Source organism: Buteo buteo, chromosome 8, assembly GCF_964188355.1.
Source record: "Buteo buteo chromosome 8, bButBut1.hap1.1, whole genome shotgun sequence".
NCBI classification, from domain to species: domain Eukaryota; kingdom Metazoa; phylum Chordata; class Aves; order Accipitriformes; family Accipitridae; genus Buteo; species Buteo buteo.
The window spans coordinates 39,003,372-39,028,639 of record NC_134178.1 but is presented as its reverse complement, the minus strand read 5'-3'; the positions used below and the strand labels follow the sequence as shown (position 1 = coordinate 39,028,639).

General features: G+C 40.2%; 1 protein-coding gene across 3 annotated transcripts; it reads left to right on the top strand.

Annotated features, from left to right (window-relative positions):
• On the top strand, positions 1-24,967 carry TFG (trafficking from ER to golgi regulator). Of its 3 annotated transcripts, XM_075034229.1 has the most exons (9): positions 17-146; positions 2,988-3,092; positions 5,165-5,373; positions 11,953-12,036; positions 12,953-13,099; positions 14,601-14,768; positions 17,068-17,208; positions 21,565-21,654; positions 24,162-24,967. In XM_075034229.1, exons 3-9 carry the CDS (start codon positions 5,190-5,192, stop codon positions 24,530-24,532), a joined length of 1,185 nt encoding a protein of 394 aa, XP_074890330.1. In that variant the 5' UTR covers positions 17-146; positions 2,988-3,092; positions 5,165-5,189; the 3' UTR covers positions 24,533-24,967. The 3 variants fall into 3 exon arrangements, with proteins under 3 accessions (XP_074890329.1, XP_074890328.1, XP_074890330.1); XM_075034228.1 differs by lacking the exon at positions 2,988-3,092 and having other exon boundaries at positions 1-146; positions 24,165-24,967; XM_075034227.1 differs by lacking the exon at positions 2,988-3,092 and having other exon boundaries at positions 1-146.
• The last annotated feature ends 301 nt before the right edge of the window (positions 24,968-25,268 follow it).

The window sequence follows — 25,268 nt, the reverse complement described above, 5'->3', positions numbered from 1 at the left end:
CGCATGCGGGCGGGCTCGCGCAGGCCCGGCAGTTGCAGCCGTCGCTCCAGCCCCTTCTCTCCCCTGCCACGTACGGGCGGCGGCGGCCGTGCCCGGGCTCGGACGGGGCGGGGGGCCTCCACCGGCGGGACCGCGGAGAACCTAGAGTAAGAGAGCGGGGCCGCTGGCCTCCCCCTCCCCGCGCTGTTCCCGGGGGGAGCCGTTGCCGCGTGTGTGAAGGCGGCGGGAGGGGTGGTTGCGTGCTGGGGGTGAGCCCCCCCCCCCCCTCATTCCTCCCGCGGGTCCAGGGGCGACGCGGCCCCTGGCGGAGAGGCTGGGAGACCCCTTGTGTCCCCCCGGCCGCGCCTGAGGGAGGCTGAAGCCGCCCCCCGGCCTCTGCGCCTGGGGAACCGGGGGTGAGGGCTAGCGGAGGCCTCCTCTCCCTCCCTCCCTCCCTCCCTCCATCCCCAAGGGGGGTGTTCCCTTGCTCACTAAGCCGCCTTCCCCTCGGGAGCCAGAGGAACCGCAAACTCCTCGTTTCCCGGCAGGGAATGGCCGTGATTTCTGCTCCGCGTTGGCTTGGGCCTGCCCTTATCGGAACTGGAGAAAACCGAAGAGAGCTCTTCTCCTCTCTGCCCCCCACTCCACCCCCCAGCTGTCTTGGGAAAACTCGTACCTCCGTCGAGTGGGGTTTGGGGGGCGGTGCTGCTCGGCCCTGTTTCTGTATGCTTCACCCTGTTGTTCCTTGTCCCTGTTCTGACAGAGGAAAAAGTGAAGCGGGAATGCATGATCATCCCTCGCTTAGGCAAGGCTGTTTTTCTCTGGTGCAGTGCAAAAAGGGTAGTGAAATCCAACGTGGTTATGGCATCATTGCTTTAGAAGGGATCCTGAAGGGGCTGACTTAGATTGGACAGTCCCTGTCCACATGCACCGTTCAGATCGGTGCATGATGTGAATAGAAAGTGAGCCAAGAGGGAAGGAAAAAATCTCTACCTCCAAAATGCATGTGGTACACTAGAAAGGTTAGAAAGATGTCAGTGTGATTCTTACAAAAAAATAGTCTTTCTTAAACAGGAGGACGTTAATGGTTTTTTGTTTGGTTGTTTTTTTTCTAACAAGAAGGTAGATGCTGTGATTGGTTCTGTTAAAATGCTCATTAGTGTGCGTTCTGGATGTCTGAAAAACTCTCTCAAGGGAGTCATCCATTCAGCTATGTCACAGGGAAGAAAAGCTTGAGTGCTGTGTAATTCAATAATTAGAACATTTCACATGGTTTTCTGTAACAGTTGCAAGTAGTTGCTGTGTTTAGAATTGGTCTCTTAAAAACTGGACACTTTCAAGCAGAATGAAGAACAGTTGGACAAAAAAAGGTGCATTTAAATGCTTTCCTGTTACCTTTTTGTAATCGTTGATAGACACAGAGCCGATTTCTGTGAGTAGTGTTGGTAAATAAGACATTACGGTTCTGTAAGTACATTACAGTAGCTGGTTTCCTTGCACAAAGATACAAATGATGCATTCAAGGCCACAGGAGCTCAGGTGTGTCCACCAAAATGTGTATCTTTAGGAATTACAGATGAGGTTCGATTCTTACTATTGTCAGTTTCTAAGCAGCTTACATTGTAACAGTAAAGAAGTAGAACCAGTGCCCAGCTCCAATGTTTAAACAACAGGTGATGGTAGCTAAATGAACTCTCTAAGTTAAAACTACTCTTAGATGCATTATCTGTATCCCATATTTGCCCATTGTGGAGCTGTAGCAAGATTGGGGTGAAGGGGGCACCATCTTCATGCATTACTCATTTCATAAAATGTGAGTGAGGAGTCAGAAAAGTAGTATCTTCCTGTTCACCTGCTTAGTATGTCACAACAGTCTTACCCTCTACCTGTCAGGAGCGAGTACAGCCCTTTTTAAAGGTGAATGTGTCACACCCAGGGTGAGGGGCTCCCCTAGCTGCCAGCCTATGAGAACCAGAGGGGCTTTGTCTGTTCTCTGGGGTTTGCTTGTTCTTCACTTCCATCCTGTATGTCTCATGCTTGTCCATTCCAGTTTACTTCCAGTTGAGTTGAAAGAGGAGAGCTGGGAAGCCCAATTTCATGTGAATGAAAGGAGCCTACTTTTTCTCTCTGGTTAGCAGCAAATCATCTAAAAATCACATCATGGGTGTTTGTGATTAAGCATGTGTGCGAGAGAGAGACAAGGAGTGCTGAGTAGGGTACACCTATCAGGTGGGAGAGGGGAACACAGCTATGTTCTCCATTGGACTGGTCTGTATACTAAATCATTGTCTTGTAGCTCTGGGCATTAAGCATTTGTGTAATAAACAGGTGGACTGCATAAACTTCACACAGCCTATCACATAGGCTTTCCAGCAGAAAAAGCATAATCATAAGCTACGTTGAGGGCAGATCATACTTTTAAGTTGTATGTTTCTGACTGCATTTCCTTCTTGCCCAGTTTGGTGGCTTTTCCTGTGGGAAAGTGGCATTACTACTCCTTTCCTCTTGGTAGTCTGTCCTAATGCTGTGCAGTCTGTCCTCGAAGACATGCTACTTAATGCCACAGAGGCTTCAGCATTAAGCTAAGAAATGGACTTATAGGTTTCTGTACTGCTAAATCCATCAAAGTTTATTTTGTTTAACTTAACCTGGGGTTTTAAGATGGAGGCCATACAAATTAATATCTTGAGACTGTTGGGGAAGATCACTGTCCTGGAAAGGAGCACATTACTGTTAGGAATTCCTACCTGCAGGTACAAAATTTAGAAAAAATAAACTGCTTCTATTATGAAATTAAAACTCTTGTTCAAGATCTGTTTTTGTTGAACTTCAAACTCTACAATACTCAAAAAGTGTAAATCTGATTGTTAGGTTATGGATAAAACAGTGACTTTTTTAGTTGGGTGTATTCATTAAGATGTTCTAAAGTGAAAGATTGATGTGAAGTGTATAAATCTAAGGAAGTGTGACTGTAAATAAATATTTCTTGGGGTTTTTTTCTAATGCAGCTTCCTGTTTTCTGGCACTGATAGTGCATGGCGACTTATCCTAACTCTGTCCTGAAGTGAGGTGGGAAATCTGTCCAATAATCTAGCATCAGTAAGACAGACAAGGTAATGATAAATGTATGTTTTTGGAAAGGAGGTGAAAGAAAACCTGTGGGTGGATGCCATTTTATTTTTTTTTAATGTTTTAAATAAAAACAAACCAACAAACAACTTCTGCAAACCCCTATGCTTTTACCACCAACTTAAAATGTTAATGAGGCAGAGTTGATGTGCCTGCAGTCAAGACTCCTATGCTGCTAAACATGAATAATGCATTAGCGAGCATTAACAATATTATAAACTTCACTGTTTCATCATATTGTCGCAGCAGCAACCTGGCTGTGTTAATTGCAGGTCCCTTTTCTCTGCAGTTAGACTGTATCCACCTACCTCCTGTTGCGTCTGTTTAGGAGAATGAGTTTTGTTCAATAGTTGCTGTCTCTTTTTTTGGATATCATTGGGCTAAACAAAGGGATTTGCATGAAATGTTTGTTTTATATTAAGTTAATTACCAAAAAACCCAGAAATTGAATTGCAATCTAGAGATAGCATCGTACTACATCTTTTTAATGCAAAACATTGCCATCAAAACAGTAAAGTTAAATATATATAGGTACATCAAAGTATGATGTATTAAAGGCTTTAGCTGAGCATCTTGTTTCTTTGGTAGGAGAGAAGTAATTTTTCAATGCAGTACTTTAAAAATAGACTGACCAAAGCAAAATTCAGTTTTCTCATAAAGCACTGTGTTGTAACATCCTTAAAGGTAAGGGAGAAGTACTTGCCTATCTCTACCAAGAATTCTTTTTGCACAAGAGAACGAACAGCATGCTTGCCTGCGTGTGACTTTGGAAATGTCAGTTTTGATGTGTAGCGTTGCTGACTTTTAAGATCTCCAGTATTTGTACTTCAGATGTTAAGATAACTGCTTCTTTAATTGCTCCTCATTGCAGATCCATTGTTTTGGTCCTGTCCAAAACAGTGAAGAAAGAAGGGGACATTTGACTAGCTATGTAGATTTTGGTTTTTTTCGTTCCTCTGCTCAGTAACTTCTCTGTAGTTTCTGTTTTTCTTTTAAACATAAAGCCTTTGTGTTTTTGAACAAGAGAGATGCCTCATACAAAGTGATAATTTTTAAATTGTCTTATATAAAGTGTTAAAGATATAACTCTGAAGTATACGCTGTGTGCTGCTTGGGCACAAGATGGCTTTGTTGTACTTTCTTTTAAGTTGGAGTGGTTGTCCATCTCTCTTAAAGCATTGAAAGTAACCGACTGTTCTGACCATGTACACTGCATAACAAATTTATGGCTCTGAGCCTAATGAGTAGCTAATGTGTGGTCTATTGAGCAGCTTTTAAAAATCTAAAATCTTGGTTAAAACATCTCTGTCAGAATTTCAAAAAAGGAACCCTCACTGTGTTCTGATCATGCATATGATAAAACTAATGTTTAGCTCTTCATTTATTTGTTCATGAAATAATGCATGATTCAGCTGGATCCCCTTAGTAAAGCTACGTTACCACCTATAATCTTTGAAATAATTTTTGTTCTGGCAGTCTTCTTAAATTAAAAAACAAAAGCCCTTTGCTGGTTATCATAATTATGGGGGATGTAAGGATAATCCAATGAGGGGATAATGTAGCCAATATAATGTTATAAGGCTGACAGCTTTTGCTGCAATTTCACTTTCCCAGGGAGAGATGTATACATGTATCTCAAAAGCAAATCCTAGGGAATATCAGTATCTTTATAGCTTTATTCCGTGGCAGTTTACAGCTGGTATCTTACCGAAAAAAACCACCCAAGTTTGAAATTCCTAAATGTCACACGTATTTAAAAGCTGTCTGACTTCAAAAAAATCTTTACTTTTAAATTCCGAGCACTGGGAACTGTGATAACTGTTAATTTGAAATGGCGGATCTTGCAGAGTTGTTCTTTGCCCGTGAGCTCAGTTAATATATGATGTACTTTATTGTTTGAGAAATTAGTGCATTGTAGAATGTGTCTGAGAGAGGTTGGAGAGCTTCCTAACAGTAATGCTTTCCAAAGATGGAAAGCTTCAGAACTGTCATGAGATACATTTAAATAACTAATAGTTTAGTTTTCTAAAATGTTTTTAATGTTTGTTGTTAACAGGTCTGCAGTTGATAAGGAATCCACCATGAATGGGCAGCTGGACTTAAGTGGGAAGCTGATCATCAAAGCTCAGCTTGGGGAAGATATTAGGAGAATTCCTATTCATAATGAAGATATCACCTATGATGAATTGGTGCTAATGATGCAGAGAGTTTTTAGAGGAAAACTTCTGAGCAATGATGAAGTCACAATAAAATATAAAGATGAAGGTAAGGTTTAATTTCTACTCTTGCTCTGGTATGTTTTATGTATGGACAGCTCTGAAACTCACCTCTTCAAAATTGTCCAAATTCATTGGCAAACACAAGTAATTTCTTGTGAAATCCTTTGAATAGGACAATAGAAGCTGTGTCTCTTGTGGTTATGCTGTCTTAACCCAGTATTTCCTCCAGTTTTTCTAAAATATCAGCTATCTGAAAGTTCATTGTTTGCTGTTGCAGGAAGCTGATGCTATGGCAGGTTTCTCTTCTGTCTGCTCATTTAACCATTTTTTTGTGTTTTCAGTGATAAACTGGGTTTGAAGGTGAGGAGTGAATAAACATGTGTGACTTAATGCAAGCTCTTTCAAGACTTTGAAAACTTGATGTATGTAGTAGTAATTCTTGATTGTTTTCCTCTATCAGTAAAGATTAGAAGAAACTTTGAATTTAACCTGAAATATTTATTGAAAGTAGTCTTTCCTCTGTGTGATGGTTTGAATCTGTTGGACATTGGTTGTTTCAAAGAAAATCTCCATCATTAGTGTTAAACAAATGCAACCTTAAGAAAGAATGGCTTCCACAGAATGAAAAGGGCCTTATTTGAGATGGGTAGAAAAAGACTTGTGGTTCAGAACGTTTTTCCTCTTTGAGTGTCAGCATGGGGCATGGATAAGTTACTTAATTTGAGACAGAGGAGTGCTATTCATAAAATGAAACTCAGAATGAAGTGGTAAAATCCAAAGTCTCTTAGATCAAAGACTCTGTGATAATTACGCTGGTGTATAGTAAAAGACCTACGTTACTGAAGCATTCAGGTTCATTTTTCTTAATAGCACTAGGAAACTTTAGCACTGTCTGTGGTACCTAAAATTCAAGTAACTTTTGTTCATACATCTAGGCAATAAAATTTCACTTTGCATGACCCTGAGACGTTTTTTTCAGGTTCTTGAAGCTTTTGAGAGACACTGCTCATCAAAACTGATATGCAATGAAGGGCTATTATTTTGGGTCTCGATCTCTAGTGGGAAAGAGCTCAGTGGATTTGTGGTGGTTTTGTTTTTCCTCTTACGACATAATCAAATTCTTTTTTCTTTCTGGAATGAGAAAGGTGAAAGGAAATTGATGGATGCTTTTTTGTTAGGTTACGGCTTCTAGTCCCCTTTTTTTGTATTCTTACCTGTTCTTTAAGTATAGTTCTCTGGTTTTGTGTATGCTTCTATCTCTGTCTTTTTTTGAAGAGGATAATGGTTGATGATGGAGACTGTAATTATGGTTTCATTCTTTGGTTGTCTTTCACAGCATAGAGACCTCCTACTCTTAATTTTAGGTTTCTTTGTCTCAGAATGTACTACTTCTCCATTGTGACGTGAAATTTCAGTATATGTTATCCTAGCTGATCATCACTACTAAGAACATTTAAATGTTAATATCAGAGGACGTTGCAAGCAATTAAGGAAAAAGTTAACAGAACTAGGCTTCAGTTTGACTGTCATATGAGGACCATGGTATTCTTGACTTTGTTTCAACTAAGCTAAGATTCTTCTTTAAATCCATTTTAGTCATTAGAAGCTTTGGAATATATACATTCTAGCTATTTCAGTTTTGTTATTTATCCCTCCAGACCTGGAGGAACACTTGTCTTCATCTGTTTTGAGGAGGTATCTTAAATTGTTTGAAGGATTTCCACTACTTCTACAACGTCAGTCTGGGTCTTTTCAGAATTCATGTGCACACTATTTGAGTGTTCAGAAGAATGCTTCATCTGCCCTTCCTGGCTTTGTTTCTTGTTGCTGTAACATGTGAAGCTAGTGATCTTCAAGACTGGATATGGGATTTTCTACTTAAAATTTCTGCAGAATACTGTGGCTTCGTATCTTCATCAAACTGTCACGATCCTTGAATCTGACACGTTTTGGTTTGTTTAAACTTGTATGCTTAATTGGAGGGGCTAGGAAACTTTAAATCCCAATCCTTCTGTCTCTGGGTTTGTGGACTAAGATAGTCAGAAGCTTATTCCTAAGTTATATTTAGGTTATGTGATGTTTTTATTAATTACCAGGGAAAGGATGTTTCAGTTTAATTACTGCCTTGTGGAGTTAGGTTTTATATTCAAGCTGGGCATCTTTCAAACTTTTGAACTAAGGAAAGTGCTCTACTAGGTGTGAAATGATTTTCATGTCCTGATTGAGGTTCTTGAATATTAGTAAAACCCAATCAATGTCTGCAAAAAGAACCACCAAACAAACCAGTGAGGACTTGCAGCAGTGAATTTATATGAATCAAAGGGTAGAATTGCATCTTAAGCACACCATATCATTGAGTTACATATGGTAAAGCCCCTATGGAGCCAATAATAGAAACTTTACTTTTAGGCTCAAATTTAAAACTAAAGTGCAGAATGTGAGATTGGCCTTTATGTTCTTGTTCTTCATTACCTTGTAGTAGAAGTTGATGTCTTTGTGTCAGAGCCAGTGATGAGTTATTAACTCATACTGCATGTAATCAAGGTGGTGTGCTAGTCAGTAATGTCTCTACCTTTGGTAAATTTACCAAAGTGAAGGAAAATTACGTTTTTGGTGCTGGTTTATTTTATTATTTTACAAATGGAATTAAAAAAAGAAAATAAACATAAGGGTAGATGAAGCTAGTGGATGAGGAAGCATAGCTGGCAGGGCCAAGGATACTGAGGCAGATTTCTAATGTCTTAAAGATTTCTAATTTTTTCTGATTTCTAATGTCATAAACATTGGGATGTATCATGATGAAGCAGAATTAATGCAAAAATACTTTCCAGTCCATTGGTAAGTTAAGGGAGTCATTAGCTTATACTAAAGATTAAAAAAAAAAATTATAATTGGCATAGCAGGGAATATTTAGGGTACAGGGGAAATTGTAGAGACTGAAAAATATGTCCCTGGTAAAAACGAGAAAGGTAAGTTCTTGAAATAACAAGGTTAACAGAGAAAATTAAGGAAAGTCTGTTTTACTTCTCAACAGAAAATAATTAACATTGTATATTCCTATCTATATCACAATAACAGGAATTAAGCTTCATTGACATTCCTTAAAATGAAAAGTTTGTTTGATAAATCTCATATACTTAAATTGTCAGACTTCTGCATGGCTTGACATATACATATACCTTAAATCCTAGCATATGCTCTACTTGGCTAATAGCTTGATGGCTGTCAATAGAAATCATAGAACTGACTTTATGCATCTAACAAGATTGTGTACTTGGTGCTTTTCAGCCTTATTTTCTGCTAGCAATTTAAAATAGAAACTTTAATCATTATTCTTAATGACTTCAACCTAAATGTTAAAATAGGTGAGGGAGAATAAGATGGAATGGTATGGATTCTTTTGGGTGACATTAATCCATGTAAACCATGTGTATTAATATACATTTTCATTTGGCTTTGCAGGATAAACTTTTTAGAACACGCACCCTTGTTCAGGCAGTGAATCTGAGTATTGACTGGTGCGACCGAAAAGCATCATCAGATGGTCTGCCAATGTTGTGCATTGGCAAGAGAAGTAATTATCATTTTTTGTGTTACCAGGAGAATATGGAATAGAAGGGCTTTGTGTCAAAACACGGGTGGATTTTGATATCAGCATTTAGGAAAGGATACTGAAAAGCTGGAGGAAGTGTTTGAGTTGGAGGTAACACTCCCCCCAGCCCCCTGTCCTGGTTTAAGCTGGGATACAGTTAATTGTCTTCCTAGTAGGTGGTACAGTGCTATGTTTTTGATTAGGTATAAGAAGAATGTTGATAACACACTGATGTTTTCAGTTGTTGCTAAGTAGTGTTTATACTAAGTCAAGGATTTTTCAGCTTCTGATGCCCAACCAGCAAGAAAGCTGGAGGGACACAAGAAGTTGGGACGGGAGACAGCCAGGACAGCTGACCCAAAGTGGCCAACAGGGTATTCCATACCATGTGACGTCACATCTAGTATATAAACTGGGGGGAGTGGGGATGGGGGGATCACCGCTCGAGTACTAACTGGGTGTTGATTGACAGGTGGTGAACAATTGCACTGTGCATCATTTGTATATCCCAATCCTTTTATTATTACTGTTGTCATTTTAGTAGTGTTATCATTATTAGTTTCTTCTTTTCTATTCCATTAAACCGTTCTTCTCTCAACCCACGAGTTTTACTACTTTTCCTGATTTTCTCGCCCATCCCACTGCGGGGGGGAAAGTGAGTGAGTGGCTGTGTGGTGCTTAGTTGCTGGCTGGGGTTAAACCACGACAGCCCCCCACCCCCACCCTCACTTTACTGCCAAAGAGAAAGGACTAACTTTCATATAGTTACTTGTTGAGGTCTGATTGTGTAAGTCTTGTTATGGATCATAATGGCAAACAGGGACTCTATTACCCTCCCCTTCCTGGCACTGGGGAGTCCCCACCAGGAAGTCTGTGGTCAGTTTTGCTGCCTGTACCCCAGGCTAAAAAGACTTGGAGAAGCTGGAGGGGGTCCAGCAGGATGCTGTGAGGACAGGGGGGGCCTAGGATAGGTGGCCTACAGGGAGCGTTTAAGGAGCTGGGCTTGTTCGGCGTGCTGAAGAGGAGGCTGAGGGCAGAGCTAACAGCAGCCTCCAGCTAACTGAGCGGGAGTTGCCAAGACCATTGAATCTAAACTCTTCTCAGTAGTACCAGATGGCAGCAGTCATAAACTGCAGTTTGAGAGGTTGAGCCTGAGTTTTGGGCAGGAGGGCAGTGTGTCACTGGAGCAGGTTGTCTAGTGGGGTTTTGGAGCCTCCATTCTTGGAGACTTTCCAGTCTCTGCTTAGTGAATCCGTGACTGATACTGTATCAACCAATGTTTTTTGAGATTGTGAAAGTGCAAATGCGATATCGGATGCAAAAAAAGACTTTGGAGACAACAATATTTCTTTCCTGAAAACTTGAAAATTAATTTATATGTCATCAGTTTGTTAGTATTTGTAAGATTTCTTGTTTATTTTGTTAGAAAGCGACTTATTTGAAGACTGACAGGCATTGTTACGTGTTATTAATGGTACTGTACTAAGAAAGCCTTCCATTGCAGAGGTGTTACTTGTAGTCAGGTATGACAAAATTAGAGCATGTAGTTCTTCAAATTTTGTGGGGTTTTTTCAACTTTCCATCATGTGTTTTATGACTGTTCATACTGAAGCATTCATTTAATTGAAAATTCTAACCATAACTTTTCTACAGCTGGAACTTTGTCACCAATGCATAAGGAATAGCTCAGAATTTTTAGGCAGTAATCTGGTAATTAAAAACATGTTTCTGTGTCTGTCCACAGACCCTCCTTGTAGCTGCTTTAGGGAGGAACATTGGCAGCCTGGAGTTGCCTTTGTTCCAACCTGTGTGTCATTTGTCTAATGCTGTTGCTTCTGAAGGTGAAGCTTCACTAGATAGTGTCTCATCTCAGTTCCCAGTCATCAAGCTGTTCTGGAAGGAAGTGGTCCAGCTATCCCTTCTCTTTCCCTCTGCGAGTACACACGTTTTTCTGATAACGTGTTCCCACTCTTCCCTTTGCACTGCCTAATTTACATTCATTTAATCTGTTAATAATCTGTTGAATATGTTAAGACAGCAGAAAATCTCTCCTGCCAAAGAGAACAGTCTTGTTTTATCTGTGATCTTGCTGAGTAAGCAAAGATGTTAATGTGGATTGTCTTGACTCGGGTTAAAAGTTGTGAGAGACCAGAGTTAATGGGAACTTGGTATCTCTTTTGGGTATTAATAGGATTAAACGTGTTCAGTGATTTATGCATAGCCCTTTGTATCTTAAGAATAAAGGATCCCATACAGTTCTAACATAGTTTGTGTGACTGGTAGCAATGTGCAAATTCATTAGGATGCATCGGGATGGGAGTTCCTCTGAAATCTGACACACAAAAATAAATGGCTAAGAGTTGACACTTCATGTCAAATTCCTGGTTTGAGAGAGTTTTCTTCTGACTACTTTGATGTCTTCATTCCTATTTGTGTGTTAAGGCTGATAGATATTTTTACTATTCACTTTTACACAGGAACTTTATTCTCATTCCCTTGTTGAAAATCAGTCTTGCACCTCAGTGTTCTGAGTATAACCTGAGAAAGTGTTCTAATCACTTAAAGTTTTCCCTTGTTAACACGCGTGTTTTGTTTTTTTAAAAATGAATTGGGACTGGCTTGTGCCACCTGTCTTGACTCTCATGAACATCATCGTTTTGGACCCTCTTGAAATAGGCATATAACATTAACCAGCAGCATCATTCTTTCTGGTGTTGGGCTTTGTGAACTCTTAGCTCTAATGTTTCATCCTGTATGTAAGCATAAAAGAATGATGAGCTATATGGAACTTTCAAGGGGCTAATGTCAGAAGACTCCCTTTTGGAGCCAGTCATGTTTCTTTCTTGCCTTCTGTGCATAATTTCCCTGCACACTGACTCTCGCGCTAAAATAATAAACTTTTTTCCTAGTAACTTCAGAATCAAATAGGGGAAGTTATTTTTGAGTAATGAAGTAACTAATGTTCTGCTCTAGTGTGAAGTTCAGTGGTTAACGGGCTTTGCTTTTAATGTAACTTTTTCATGTTCTTTTCAGATGGCGATCTTATAACAATTTTTGATAGCTCCGATCTTTCCTTTGCAATTCAATGCAGTAGGATACTTAAGCTGACGTTGTTTGGTAAGTATAGAAGATTGTTTGTCTTTTTCTTCAATAAAGTTTATTAAAATTCAGGCAGTGGGCTTCACTGGAAGGTACAAAAACCTTTCAGTTTGTCACCTCAGAAGAATGAAATCAGTAAGTTAAAAATACTGGATTAATACATGATATCTGTTTTCTCTCTTGATGTTTCATGTGACATCTGAACTTACAGAAACTGAAACTATTTCTTTTTATAAGATTGCTTAAAGTATTTGGCATACATATATATGTGGTCAATGGTTTTTTCTTCATTTTATTTTCCATGTTATCTTCCACTCTTTAGCATTTGTGGGGTTTTCTTCACAGGTGCGTGAGAAGTTTAAGGTGATGATTATCTTGCAGTGTTATTGGTACACTGCTAAAAACTTAACATTAATTGCTTAAAGTTGAATAGATTTTAACATTTATCCTTTGGCTTTTGTATAAAATAGTTCTTTATTTTCAAGCTACTATTGGTAAATTAGCACAGTTCCGAGCAATAGCAAGCAGCCTATAACTTGGACACTACCCTTATTCATGAATTGCAGCAGTGTTGTGTATGCTGCATTAGTTCTAAAGGCACTTTCTAAAGGGACAGCTTTCCACAACCAAGTATGGTATTTGTATTGTTCAGGGTATATTCATAGAAATGAGTAAACAATGCAGAAATTTACTGGAGACTTTACTCTGCAGTTCTGGTACTGTGGATTATGCTGAACTGAGATTATATTAAAGGAACAGTAAGCTCTAGAATGAGTTCAATCTGTGTTGACTAAGCTTTGTCACTTTGAACTCCACAGAGGATGATGATGCTACAAGTAAGTAAAAGTTGGGATTTTTTTTTTTCCTTTGAAGTTTTAAACTGGATGTCAAAATGTTACTACAGTCCTAAATTCCTCTAATTGCTGTTTTGCAGTGAATGGACAACCAAGACCTCTAGAATCTAATCAGGTGAAATACCTGCGTCGAGAGCTGATAGAACTTCGCAATAAAGTCAATCGTTTACTGGACTGTTTAGAACCACCAGCTGAACCAGAGCTTTCCAGTAATCTGCCTGAAAGTGGTAGGCAGCCTGGCAATGAATTGTTCGGTTTGATTTGCAGAGTTGTGTGCTGTTTAACAAAGTGAAAAATGGAGGCTTGACTACTGGTTTTGATCATTCTTAATTGTTGCTTGATGTTTCAGAACTTAATTCTTAATGCTTCAGTTATTTCAGAGGCAAAATTTTTGTTTAAATGATCTGGAGTAAAGCACCAAGTTAATTTAGGAATAAAACTTCGAAGTCTGAGGTTTTGTTGCAATGTATGAAAATGCTGTAACTAACACTTGTGAGTCACAACAACATTTTGAGAGGGCTTTGAGCTGAATTAATAGTTTGTTGTTGCTGAAGAGTTCTTGCTCCCAGCCGAACACTCCCGCTGCTTACTTTGGGCTAGCTCTGGTGCTTATCTTGTCATGTTGCTAAGCGAGTTTGATTCACTAAAACAGTAAAAAGTGAATTCAGCAAAAACTATATCCACTTTTTTTGCCAGGTTAGGAAATTGAATCCACATATTTTGAGCTCAGACCAGCATCAGAGCTGTCTCAGGGTAAGCAGCACAAGGGTGCAGGTAGGGGTGGGAAAGGATTATGGGAGGAGGGGAAAATGGGGAAGGAAGTCTTACTCTCCCAGTTCTAAGGCATTGACCTCTTAGCTTAGGGCTGTTGTACTGTAAAAACTATACCTCTGTGTGCCTAACTACAGATTTTGGATAAGCTGGACACAGAAAATAATGACACAAAGTCATGGAATACAGTGTTCTGATTAAAGAGGTGAACCAAGAACTCCAGCCTTTCTTTTAGGAAACGTTACTTTTGTATTTTATGCTTTGAGGTTTTATTGGTTTTGTTGTCTAAAAAATCCCAGCCCCTGTTCCTACAATATTAGCGATTACTAATTTCAGTGGCATAGCGTGGATTCTGGTTATAAACTATTTGGAAGGAGGTTAGGATGATGATCTTAGTGTGTAAACAAAACTAGCTGGTCTAAACCCTATCTGCACTTCCTCCTTTAAGAGAAAATGTAGCACTCTACTAGGTAAGGGGTTTCTGAGTGATGCAGTGTTACTTACATAATTGCAAAGGGATGAACTTCACCTGTCAGCTTAGGAAGAATTTGGGGAGAAGGGGATAGAACAAACCAAAAACTTCAGTTGATAAAACACTATAATAAACTGGAACCTATCTTGTAAGTTTTCTTCATTTTGAATTCTCTGTGGGCAAGTCATACCAGAACAATTTGTTTGAAGCAGGAGCCTTGTACCTTTGAATCTAAGACAAAGTGATACGTGATACTGATACTCCACAGTGTCAGTGTATCTTTAAGTAATTGTGCAATGAATGAAACCTAAGCTTTGTGATTAATCACAGTTTCAGATACATCACTGTTATCCTAACATAAGCATTTCAACAGTTAAAACACTTAACCCCACAGCTATGCAGTTTTAAAGTTGCTGTAGTACGATATGTATGTATGATGGTGTTTCAGTTCTCAAGAATTAATAACTGGGCATTTTGTTCTGTAGATGCTGTAGATGGTAGGGAAGAAAAGCCTGCTGCTGCTGACTCTAATGTTAAGCCATCTACTCAAGTTATAGCAGCAAGCATGTCTGCATTTGATCCGCTAAAGAACCAGGATGAAATCAGCAAGAATGTCATGTCAGCATTTGGCTTGACAGATGATCAGGTGTCAGGTAAGAATAAGTCTTACGAAAAGGAAGGCAAAACCTGTTCGTAATCAATGACTCAAATCTTGATTTGTGACAAAGTATTTGTATTTTGTATGTATTAAGCTGTGTTCTGTGTTCACTCTTTCTTTTCAGAATCCTAAAACGTGGTATGTTAAAGTGGTGTTAACTGCGTGTGCTAACTTTTGTACACAAAATGTTGAAATGTTGCTGTTGGTTTTAGCATTGTGTTTTAGCTTGAAGTAGAAAATGGCTTAAAATATTTTATTTGAATTATTTAAAGCTATTGTGTAAAGTAACTTAATTGGTATCTGCCAGTGATAGAAAAACAGTATCCACTGCTCTGCCTTAGGGTTTGATCTTGCAGTTCCTGTTCTTGGCTTGTGCTTCTGCTGCTTGGGTCAGTCAGAATGTTTTGTACGACCCCACCCTTTCTCTGTTTCATTTAAAAAGTAAATAGTGTCAACTTTTTTACTCTTCTTGAAGAGCTGCATGACTGTTGGCCCTGCCTAGTAGTAGAGTGCTAAACATATAAAACTGATTATACTAAACTGAATGCAGTCAACTTAAGACAGGATAACTGAAGTTAGAAAAGCAATGTAGAATGTAATGGGGAGTGTGATGCAGAATATAGAGAAGTAATTTTGCGCAGACTCTGCATGGATCTGGCAAGGCCTAAGGTAGCATTGAAATCTGAAAATAGAACTGCTGTAGCTAACAGGATTTGCTGTGTACTCTCAACTTCAGAGCAAGTAAATCTTGTATGATGTGTGAAGTAATGATACAGATGGGAAAACTAATAGCAACTGGAGCTTGTTTCTACAGTACGGCTGCCTTGGCAAAAGTGTGGACTGATAGGAATAGAGCTGCACTGCGTGATTGTGACTGTGCAGGATCCAAAGTTGTATCTGCAGACAGAGTGGTTGTCTTCAGATTGGGGTACTGCTACCTGGATCAGGCCTGCTGAGTGATCTTTTCCTCCATGGCACGTTTTGGGTATTGTCACAGCATGGTTATTTCACAAATCAGATAAAGGTTTGATGGTACTTGAAAACTTACAATGGGCTATCTCTGAACAATGAAGTGACAGAATATGAAGTACAACTAGCGGCAAATTGGAGCTGATTTTTGAAGGAGTTGTTTTGTCTTTTGGTACAAGCCTCAGTGTCAGTTAATGCTTTGATCGTAGCTGTAGCATCAGTGATACTTCCATGTTTATATGTCTCCATAATTATTCTGATAGAGTGAACTGACTTGACCATGCTTTGAATGTACAAAGAACTTCACAGAGGACCATTTAAGCAGGACGTAAGAAATCCCATTTCTAAAGCTATAATCCTGCAGTTATGCATATATAGGCAAACCCAGAATTAGGCAGATTTGATTCATTTCCCCCCTAATAAGGGTAACATGAAAACACAATTAAGGGCTTGTTGGATGCATATTTATGTGTGTAAATGTAATGTTCTTAAACTTGAAAGTGAATTTGCAGCAATTCTAGTACTTGTGCTTCATGTTAAGCATGTAATTGAAAGTAGTGTCTCATAGGTAGCATTCATATACCTAAGAGCTGGAAAGATCCAGGTTTAAGACCCCTTGTTTCTAACAAAGTATTTTGCATTTAATTGTAGTGTATTATACCTGTTCGCATGTGTATTTCAGAACTTCTTGCTAATGTAGAGAAAATCCGAACTCTCTGTTTCTATGCTTTCTTTGGGTGCTAGCTGGAATATTTTCAGAATTATGAAAGCTGACAATTGCTTTTAGACTGAAACCTGCCATATCCTGTCTGGGAGTGTGATTTTTCTGTTCACATGCCATACAACTATTGGTAAAACACTTTGCTGCCTGGGCCCATGTGGGCCACAGTGAAACACTAGTGCATTTGAACAGCTTCACGCAGCCTTTCACCTTTGCTCCAGATGAGAAAGAATAGGTAGATAGGTGCATGTTTTGTCCCAACATAGCAAGTCTTCAGTGTATGTGTGCAAGGTTAACACTTGAAGCTGTGGAAAGAACATGTTGTCATGGGGGGTTTTATCCCACAAATGAGTCATGTTCCTTGGAAGGATGAAATTAGAGTGACCTAGAAGACAGGTGGAAAATTCCCCCCCAAATATTTTCAAAGGAGAGTTTAGATGTGCAAATATATTTAGTTTTAGTTTGGATGTGACACTCTCAGATGTAAATCTATGGAAAACTGGAAAAAATGTTAAAAACTTTGCAAGGGAATGGTCTTGTATTAGGCTGTTTTTATTCAAACTCTCTTCATTTCACATACCGTATTTTGTTCTCGCTCCTCTAGGACCACCCAGTGCCCCTGCAGAAGAGCGATCGGGAACACCGGACAGCATCGCTTCCTCCTCTTCTGCAGCCCACCCCCCTGGTGTTCAGGCACAGCAGCCACCATACCCTGGAACGCAGCCACAGACTGGTCAGGTGGAAGGTAAGCAGCATGTTTTTCTGCTATTTAAGACGTGAATGATGGTGTCTGAGTGATCGTAGCTATGACTCCAACTAGCACACCCAAAGTCAATACCAAACTACAGATCAATCTGTGCCACTGGGCAGAAAAACTTTTTTCCTCAGGTGTTGTTCAATATAGAAACAGCAGGTGGAGCAGTAGCTTTATTTAAAAGGGTAGGTGATGTAACACGAGGAGGATTTTCATGGTACTGTTTTTCACTTGCATCCGTGCTCACTTTACTGTAAGGCAGATTTATATATGCTGCACTTCAAAGCTATCTGAAGATCTTAGTTCATATCATACGCTGTGTGATGTGTCAGGCTTTCACTCACTAACAGTTTGTTGGCTTGACTACTATGAATTAAAAATGTTGTTTACCCATCATTTCTACCTAACAAAACAGAGTCATTATTGCATTGCTGCTTCATTATGTAGGGCTCTGTGCTAGTCGGGTTAAACCTTGTAACCATCTTATGCACTGCAGGTTCCCTGTGTAACCCTTGAGACCCTCAGCTGGCTCTCCTTTCAACCTTAAGGTCTTAACTCTGGTATTCAGATTCCTTTGTACTATGCCCTTTTGCATGTTATTTGACTTGTAAAAATAAACCTATTCAGAGGTTTGCTACATTTGGGCATCATTTTCCTATTGGTATTTTCTAAGAGCGCTGAGCCTTCAGACCTGCATAGTTCTGGATGAAAATGTTTGTGGAGTGACTTGCTTTGGTATTTCTACCTTTGTACGAGGTACAACATAAAGGTGTTTCTATGTTGGTGTAGAAACAAGTTACAACCCTCTGTTGCCTTCTGTAGTGATGTACTGCTGAGACACATGAGAGGCATTATTGAGGGTGATCACAGTATCCACAGTCACTTGGAATGTCTTGCCTAAAGGGCATTAGTAATATTTTGAGCGAGCAGAGTATTTGAGCAACTTGTAGTTAGGCTTAATATTTAAGCAGACACAAATGCTGTTGGTTACAGTGGAGCTTACAAAACACTTGTTTTGCTGCTTAGCGCTCCTCCCCGCCCCCGCTTGCTTCCCTAAGAATTAGTCAAGTGATATAAAGAAAGAGCAAGAGGCATCTTTGTAGCTTAAAGATAGAATTGTTTGGCATTTGTGTGTGGAAGTAACTTTTGGAAAAGTGCTTCAGGTTCTTCTGTCAGCAGCCAGAAAACTTAATATTTGAAAAATATACTCTCAGCTATGGAATTTGCATTTTATGAATTTAGTGTTTTTACTTTACTTTTACTTTAATACAATAAGGTATGAGGTTTTAAGTGTTGATGTTAAACTAGAACTGAAACAGAAAAGTGAAACATTTGAAAGCACTAGCAGCACTAGGCTGGAATCCTGAATGGCTGCTAACACCAGGGAAGGGAAAAAGTACTTGTTTCAGCAAAACTCACCTTACTTGGGAAAGAAGTTGTCTAGGCTTATGTATCAGAGTAGATGTAATGATTTTTCAAAACTTGGGTCAAGGAAAGTATAGTGTTTTGGAGGTTGTTTTTTTTTAAAAAAAAAACCAAACCACTGAACTGTGCTACACCTTTGCCCAAGTCTTCTTTTTTTGTGCGTAAAAGTACAACAGCACTAATAATGAAGGTTTTGGTCTGCAGTTTATGCAGTTTTTATTATTGCCACTGAAATATGTTAAGTATAGATTATATTTTCTTCACCCTATGGATAAAATAGGATGCATCAGCTCTTAGGAAGAGCTTAGAAGTCATTATTGCACTTTGTTCATCAGAAATACTAGTGGGAGCGCTTATGCTGTGTATTGTACGCATATGGTAAATAGCAGTCTCTTACCAAAGCTGGGTAATATATGTGTGATTATCAGCCTTGGAGTTTTTTTCATGAAGTAAGTTGCTTTTATCCAAAGTGTTCAGAGACTTTCCTTTGAGACATGGAGTAGCTTTCCATACTTCGCTGTTTGATAGCACCTCGGTCCAGTGGTAATTTGAGGACCTGTGCTGTCCTGTCCTGTCTCGCTGTCCCTTGCGCAGCCAAGATGAGAACCAGTGCAGGGCCATGGCCCAGCCAGAACTTTGGATATGTTTTGATGGTTAGGTTTTCAACAGGATTGGCTCACGCAAAAGGCACTGCGGGTGCAGAGCATGTTCTTGTTAGAAACTAATTTTAAAACTAGTTTTAAAATACTAGTTTACTTAAAAAACCAAAACACCCCAAGTTGTGCTTCCTCCTCACCTTCCCAGTATTTTGAGGATTTAAGTAAAATGGTGATGCTGATCACACATCAATCATACTGGTATATCAGGGATTATTTTTAATAGCATTATTTGCCAATAAATGATGTTATGATGATTATAATTGGTTACCAGTTGTATTATTTATGAATACCAAGTCACCTCACTGCACTTTGTGCAGATACTAATGAATGGCTTGCCTCCCCGATGAAGTTTTAAGCATTCTCTAGTTTGAATTAAATTAATACAACAAAGATGTTTCAGTATAGTGCTGTCTCTTGGGGCATGCCTGTGCTTTTCTACCACTGAATCCAGTTGCTGAACACAGATGAGAACCAAGTATGGACACTTTTCTAGTCTTTGCTGAAATAGATGTAGAAGTTCATTCATGTAAGCACTTCATGATCTTCTAGGGAAAAGAATGTTGTATGAATATACCTATTTGGTCTTTTTTCTGAATCAAGTTAAAATGGCTGTTTCAGTGCACAGGAACAGTGGTAGATGCTGGCAGAACCTTGACTACAGTAAGCACTGCTAAGTACAAAAACAGACACTGATGCTGTAGCTCATCTTGTTTTCAGAGTAAAAATCCAGTGAGAGGGAAAAGTCTGTGTGTTTAAGGACCCATAGGATCTCTGACTGCATTCCTGGCTGTAAATTAAGAATGTTTTCTTGAACGGCACTGGAGCACCTCTCTGCTCCTCACTAACGCTTCAGCGCTGGTGAAGACAGCACGCCTTCTCGAAACACTTTGGAAAAACTCTATGCCGTTTCTTTTCTATCCCTTTACCTGAGTTTTCCAGCAGGTGCCAGTGTGGTCTCTGTGTTAGCCTGTAGAGAACTATCTCGAGACAGGCAGCCTCTGCATCCTTCTGCCAGAACTTCCCTTTAACAACTGAGTTTAAGAAACAGAAAACATGCATTCTGTGTTTCTGATTCTTAATTATCAAGTTAACAGGCTTAAATTCTCTTCAAGCCTTGTGTTTAGCACTCTCTTCATCCCACAGTAATTGCATACCAAATCATATTTTGAACAACTGCACCACTATAAAATACTTGGAGCACCTTAGTGTGAATGTAAAATACCGTTGCTTTCAGCTGCAAGTAACACAGAGAAAAGAAGAAATAAGGAGTTCTTTTAAAGCAGTGTGCACAGGGGTCTGTGAGGACTTGGAGCAGAGCCGAGTTGCTTTTGTCTTCGTGCAGTTCAGAAGATACAGTTTACAGTACATTTACAGAGTCTGCTGATCTTTGCGGAATGAATAATAGTACAGTAACACTTTATAATAGTAAAGTTTCCATGTCTGCTTCAGTTCAGCTAAGCTTTAGTTTTGGCAGATAATTGGTTTTGTTCTTTGACTGTGCCTGTTACTAAACTGAAAAACAGCAGAAGCATAAAGCCTAAACAGGGCACATAGGTTAAGTCTAAACAAATATTCAGCCTCTTCTTGCCAAGAAATTGGAAACAGTGCATTTAGGAAAAATTAGCATTGAATTGGAATATCCAAGCTTAAGAACGTATGGTTTTATTTTTGCTTTAGGGTGTGTACCCCTGGGTCTCTTAAGAAAACTTGGCTTACAGCAAGTCAGATACTAAGAGATGGATGACTTATCTGGAAAATGTGGTCAGAATAAATAATGTACCACTCTGCTTACAGTACTTTGATGCAGAAATGGTCTTAAAAACCTAATATAAACAGACAATCTGAGGATGTGTTTAACTTTTGAAGTACTTTAATTTACAGTGTAAGTTCTGGAGCAGTTATCAAGATGTTTAAAAATTCCTGCTCTGTTACCCACCAGAGTAGCACTAATTAAGGTGCATGGCTTCTGGCCTCCTCTGAAAATGTGAAACAGTAAGCCTCACATACCAAATTAGAACTGTTGATTCTGTTGGAGATAGATAAATATCATTTAATCTTTAGAACAGTATGGTTCAGAAGCTAAAATCTGCAGATTGATTTCAGTCGGTCATCAAACTTCACTGTGTTCAGATTTTTTTAAAAAAGTTTTTACATGTTGTGAGAGGGTGGTTCTGTGATTTTGAACTGTTAGGGTGTTGTCCACTGTGTGTTTATAATATAGCTAGGGTACTGGGCTTCAACTAAATACATTTTTAATCTATAGGTCAGATGTATCAACAGTACCAACAGCCTGGTTACCCTGCTCAGCAGCCGCAGGCTCAGCCTCAGCAGCAGTACGGTATGCAGTACCCAGGTAAGCAGCGCTCTCAAACGTCGGTTTAGCTGTAGAACCTCCCCTTCAGTGCCTGACCCTGTGAGCTTCAGTTCCTGAACCTGGGGGGCAGGTCAGGGTGCTGAGCAGCCCGAGTGTCTGTGGTTCTGGTGGGAACTGGCACAATTCAAAAATTACAGTAGGAGAACACTGTAGCTGTCTATATTTTTAATATGTAGTTGGAGTTCTGGTATCTCAATTCTACTTGACTGTGACCAAAAGCAGACTTCATTATTAATCAGCAGAATGCCTTGTTAGAAAGGTAGGCAAAATGAATCATTTGAAGTATGAGCTGTCTTCAGGATTAACTTTTGCAGTCTTGGGATTCTAGCAAGTAAGTGATTAAAACATCCCAATTTACCTTCCTTTAAATATCTCTGGTATATAAAGATGGCCCCTATTTCTTGCATCTAGAATGATCTCCATGTACAAAATTTAGTGGCGTGAATGGTGACTAGAGTTGTCATTTAGGAAATCCTTAACTATTATAAATACTGTAACTTCAGAGAAACTTACAAGTGATAGGCTTTTCTGGTTGTTGATTTTGCTGATACCTCAAGTAAAGGTGCCAGCTGACTTTTAGCAGAAGAACATTTTACTGCAGTAGTGGTTTATGTGCAGGCAAATATGAAAAGCTGGCTTTTGCATATACCCAAAATAAACTTGACTTCAAAACTTTCAGTTACTTCAGAAGCAGCTGGCATCTAATAATGCATAGTATATGCTAGGAATCATAATCCAGCTTAGCAGAGGGATGAACCTGTTAGAACAGATTTCGTAACAAATTGCAAGTTGCTTAATACTTTTAGAAAATGCTACAAAGCATTTATCATTCCTTGTTTTAAACAATCTTCCTTAAACTAAACAGAAGACTCCCGTACAATTAAGTGACTCAGAATAGAGCCCATATGGCCTTTTTTTGGTGTGCAGTATATACAGTGGGAGTGCATCAGTTTTGATGTAGAGGAGAACACTTGCAGAGCTTATGAAGGAATTCCATGTTTGTCTTGGATAAGAACCCTAGAAAACTTGGAACTGAAGGTTGGTGCCTCAGCCCTTGTTCCTGTGCGCTGTGCGAGAGCTGGCTGATTTGGGTCTCTAAATGGTAGCCTGTTCTCTGCAGATGTCTCACCCCAGCATTTGTAATTAGAAGACAGTGACAGACTTCCTGAAGTCTAATTTCAGAAGAAGTAACAAGTCTGTTGGAAGTAGAAGGGCCTATCTGACTTTCTTTAGGCTTAAAAATTGAGGGCAGGGTGGGGGGGAGAAGTTTCCATCTGCCTTCTAGTCATATCCTACCATCATCTATTCCATTATTTTACTGGAGAAGTTCCTGTGAAAGCTGTAGTGCAATGTGAGTTCTGCATTCTAATCGACACCATCTTTAAGTAAGAATGAAACACCACCACAACTGATCTGGGGCTCCTCTGTTTCTCATAACTTATTTCGCTATTAACCTGATCTTTCAGAAACAGTCTTTTCTTTGAGGACCTAGTGACAGCAGCCTTTGAAGATCTTGACTCATGGGCTTTGTTTGTTTTGCTGCTGTTCCCATGAGTGTTGGTCTCCTTTCAAACCCATGTCCTGGGTTTAAGCAGGATCCATTCCCACTCTTGTAGATCTACTAGGCAACAATGTGGCTATTTACTCATGGTAGTAAAAATGGACCCTTCAGAGGTTTTGTCTCATGAGTAAATTTTGATCCCAGTTTCAAGGTGAGTTTACTCCAGTGCATTCTTCAATCCTTACTCTTTCCGTTTAGGGCTGTGCACTTTTAATAATTTGTGTGTCTGGTGTTTAATGCTGACAGGATTCCAGTCACTGGAGAGGTTTCATTGCAAGTAGCTGCAGGTGTGTTTCATGATGGATAAAGTAGATATTTCTTCATAAAAGGACTTTGTGTCATTCTGAAGTTTTCAATAAGAGAAATTCCTTTTGGAACCTGGTTTTATACAGAAAAATCAAGTCTGGGACATGTTTAAATGGAAGTTTTGTACTAAAGTATTCTGTCCTGCACAACTTTTTCATATTTAACCCTAAAGAACTGAAAACACCCATGATTTAACCAAAGGTATGACTATTAAACCCTGGCACTATTTTTGTGACAGTTTAGTTTTGAGTTTTTATTTGGGAGAAAGGTTGCATTTTGCCTCGTTTGCCAGTGAAGACTTTTTATTTTTCATGTGACATGATGGCAAAATACTATTTGTCTGTTTTTAATTTCTTGTCGGTCGCGGGACAGTTGCTTTATACTAACTGTTTTCAGCGTTGCCGTGCTGCCACAGTAGCGCACTGAAACCTGGGCAGCGCGCTTGCGTGAAAGGGAGGTGAACTCACAGTGCCTGCTTGGTTTGCCTTTTCTGTGTTTAGTGCGTTGTTTCGTGTTTGCCTCTGTGAACAAACAAACAAACAAACCACAAACGGTCTTTCTGCAAGTGCCCGCGGCTCTCCGCTCTCTCTCACCCCCCTCTCGCTCTTTCCCTTTCCAGCAGGCTACCCTCAGCAGCAAACCCCCTCGCAGCAAGCCCAGCAGTTCCCGGCCTACAGCCAGCCCGCGGCCCCGGCCCCGGCCGCTGCCTTCCCTGGGCAGCCGCAGCAGCTGCCGGCGCAGCAGCCCCCGCAGTACCCGGGGGGCAGCTACCCCCCGCAGCCCTACACCACCCAGGCCTCCCAGCCTGCTCCCTACAGCGGCCCCCCCGGCTCCCAGGCGGCGCCGGGCACCTACCAGCCGCGGCCGGGCTTCACCCCCCCGCCCGGCAGCACCATGACCCCCCCGCCCAGCGGGCCGAACCCCTACGCCCGCAGCCGGCCTCCCTTCGGCGCCCAGGGCTACACCCAGCCTGGACCTGGCTACCGGTAAGGAGGGGCCGCCGGGCACCGACACGGACACGGACGACCACGGGCGACCGGCACACCTACGATTCCATCCCAACGGCCTCCGGGATTTTTAATTGAGGTTCCAGAACCGTAGCTGTTAATTAAATTCTGCTGGGGGGAGGGGAACGACCAAACGAGACGACTCTTTCCTGCTTTCGATTGTATACGCTTCCTAGTTTAATTTGGGGCTGGGTTGGTCTTGGGAAACACTACCTACATGTCTGTAAAGTGATTGACATTCTAGCTTGCCTTGTTGGAAGGATACGAAGATGCTAGTCGGAACTTCAGCCCACTTATCAGGCTTGTTTTTACTAATACCATGATGTACTAAATTAGGTTCATTCTGGAGGTAAAACTAGATATGATGTATTATAAATTGTAATGCTCACACGGAAAACTAATAAAAACCCTGAATCTATTACTTGCCTGATCTTCATTTTAGAATTGAGGTAGTCCCAAACAAGACGACTCTGTTAAGGCAAGTGTGCATGCTGGGTCTACAGATACGGAGGTAAAGATCAGCACTGCTTGGCTTTGTAGGAGAAGAGCCAGAGTTTTAGGTGTGTAAATGGCAAACGCAGATTGCTTTTGCAGAGGTTATGCAGCAGTGGATGGTTTGGCACTGTCTGCTGTCACTAATTGCCAAGTAACCCTTTTACCAAATGAGTAAGAACCACTACATAAAATCTTAGAGCCCCTTACCAATTTCACTTTAACGA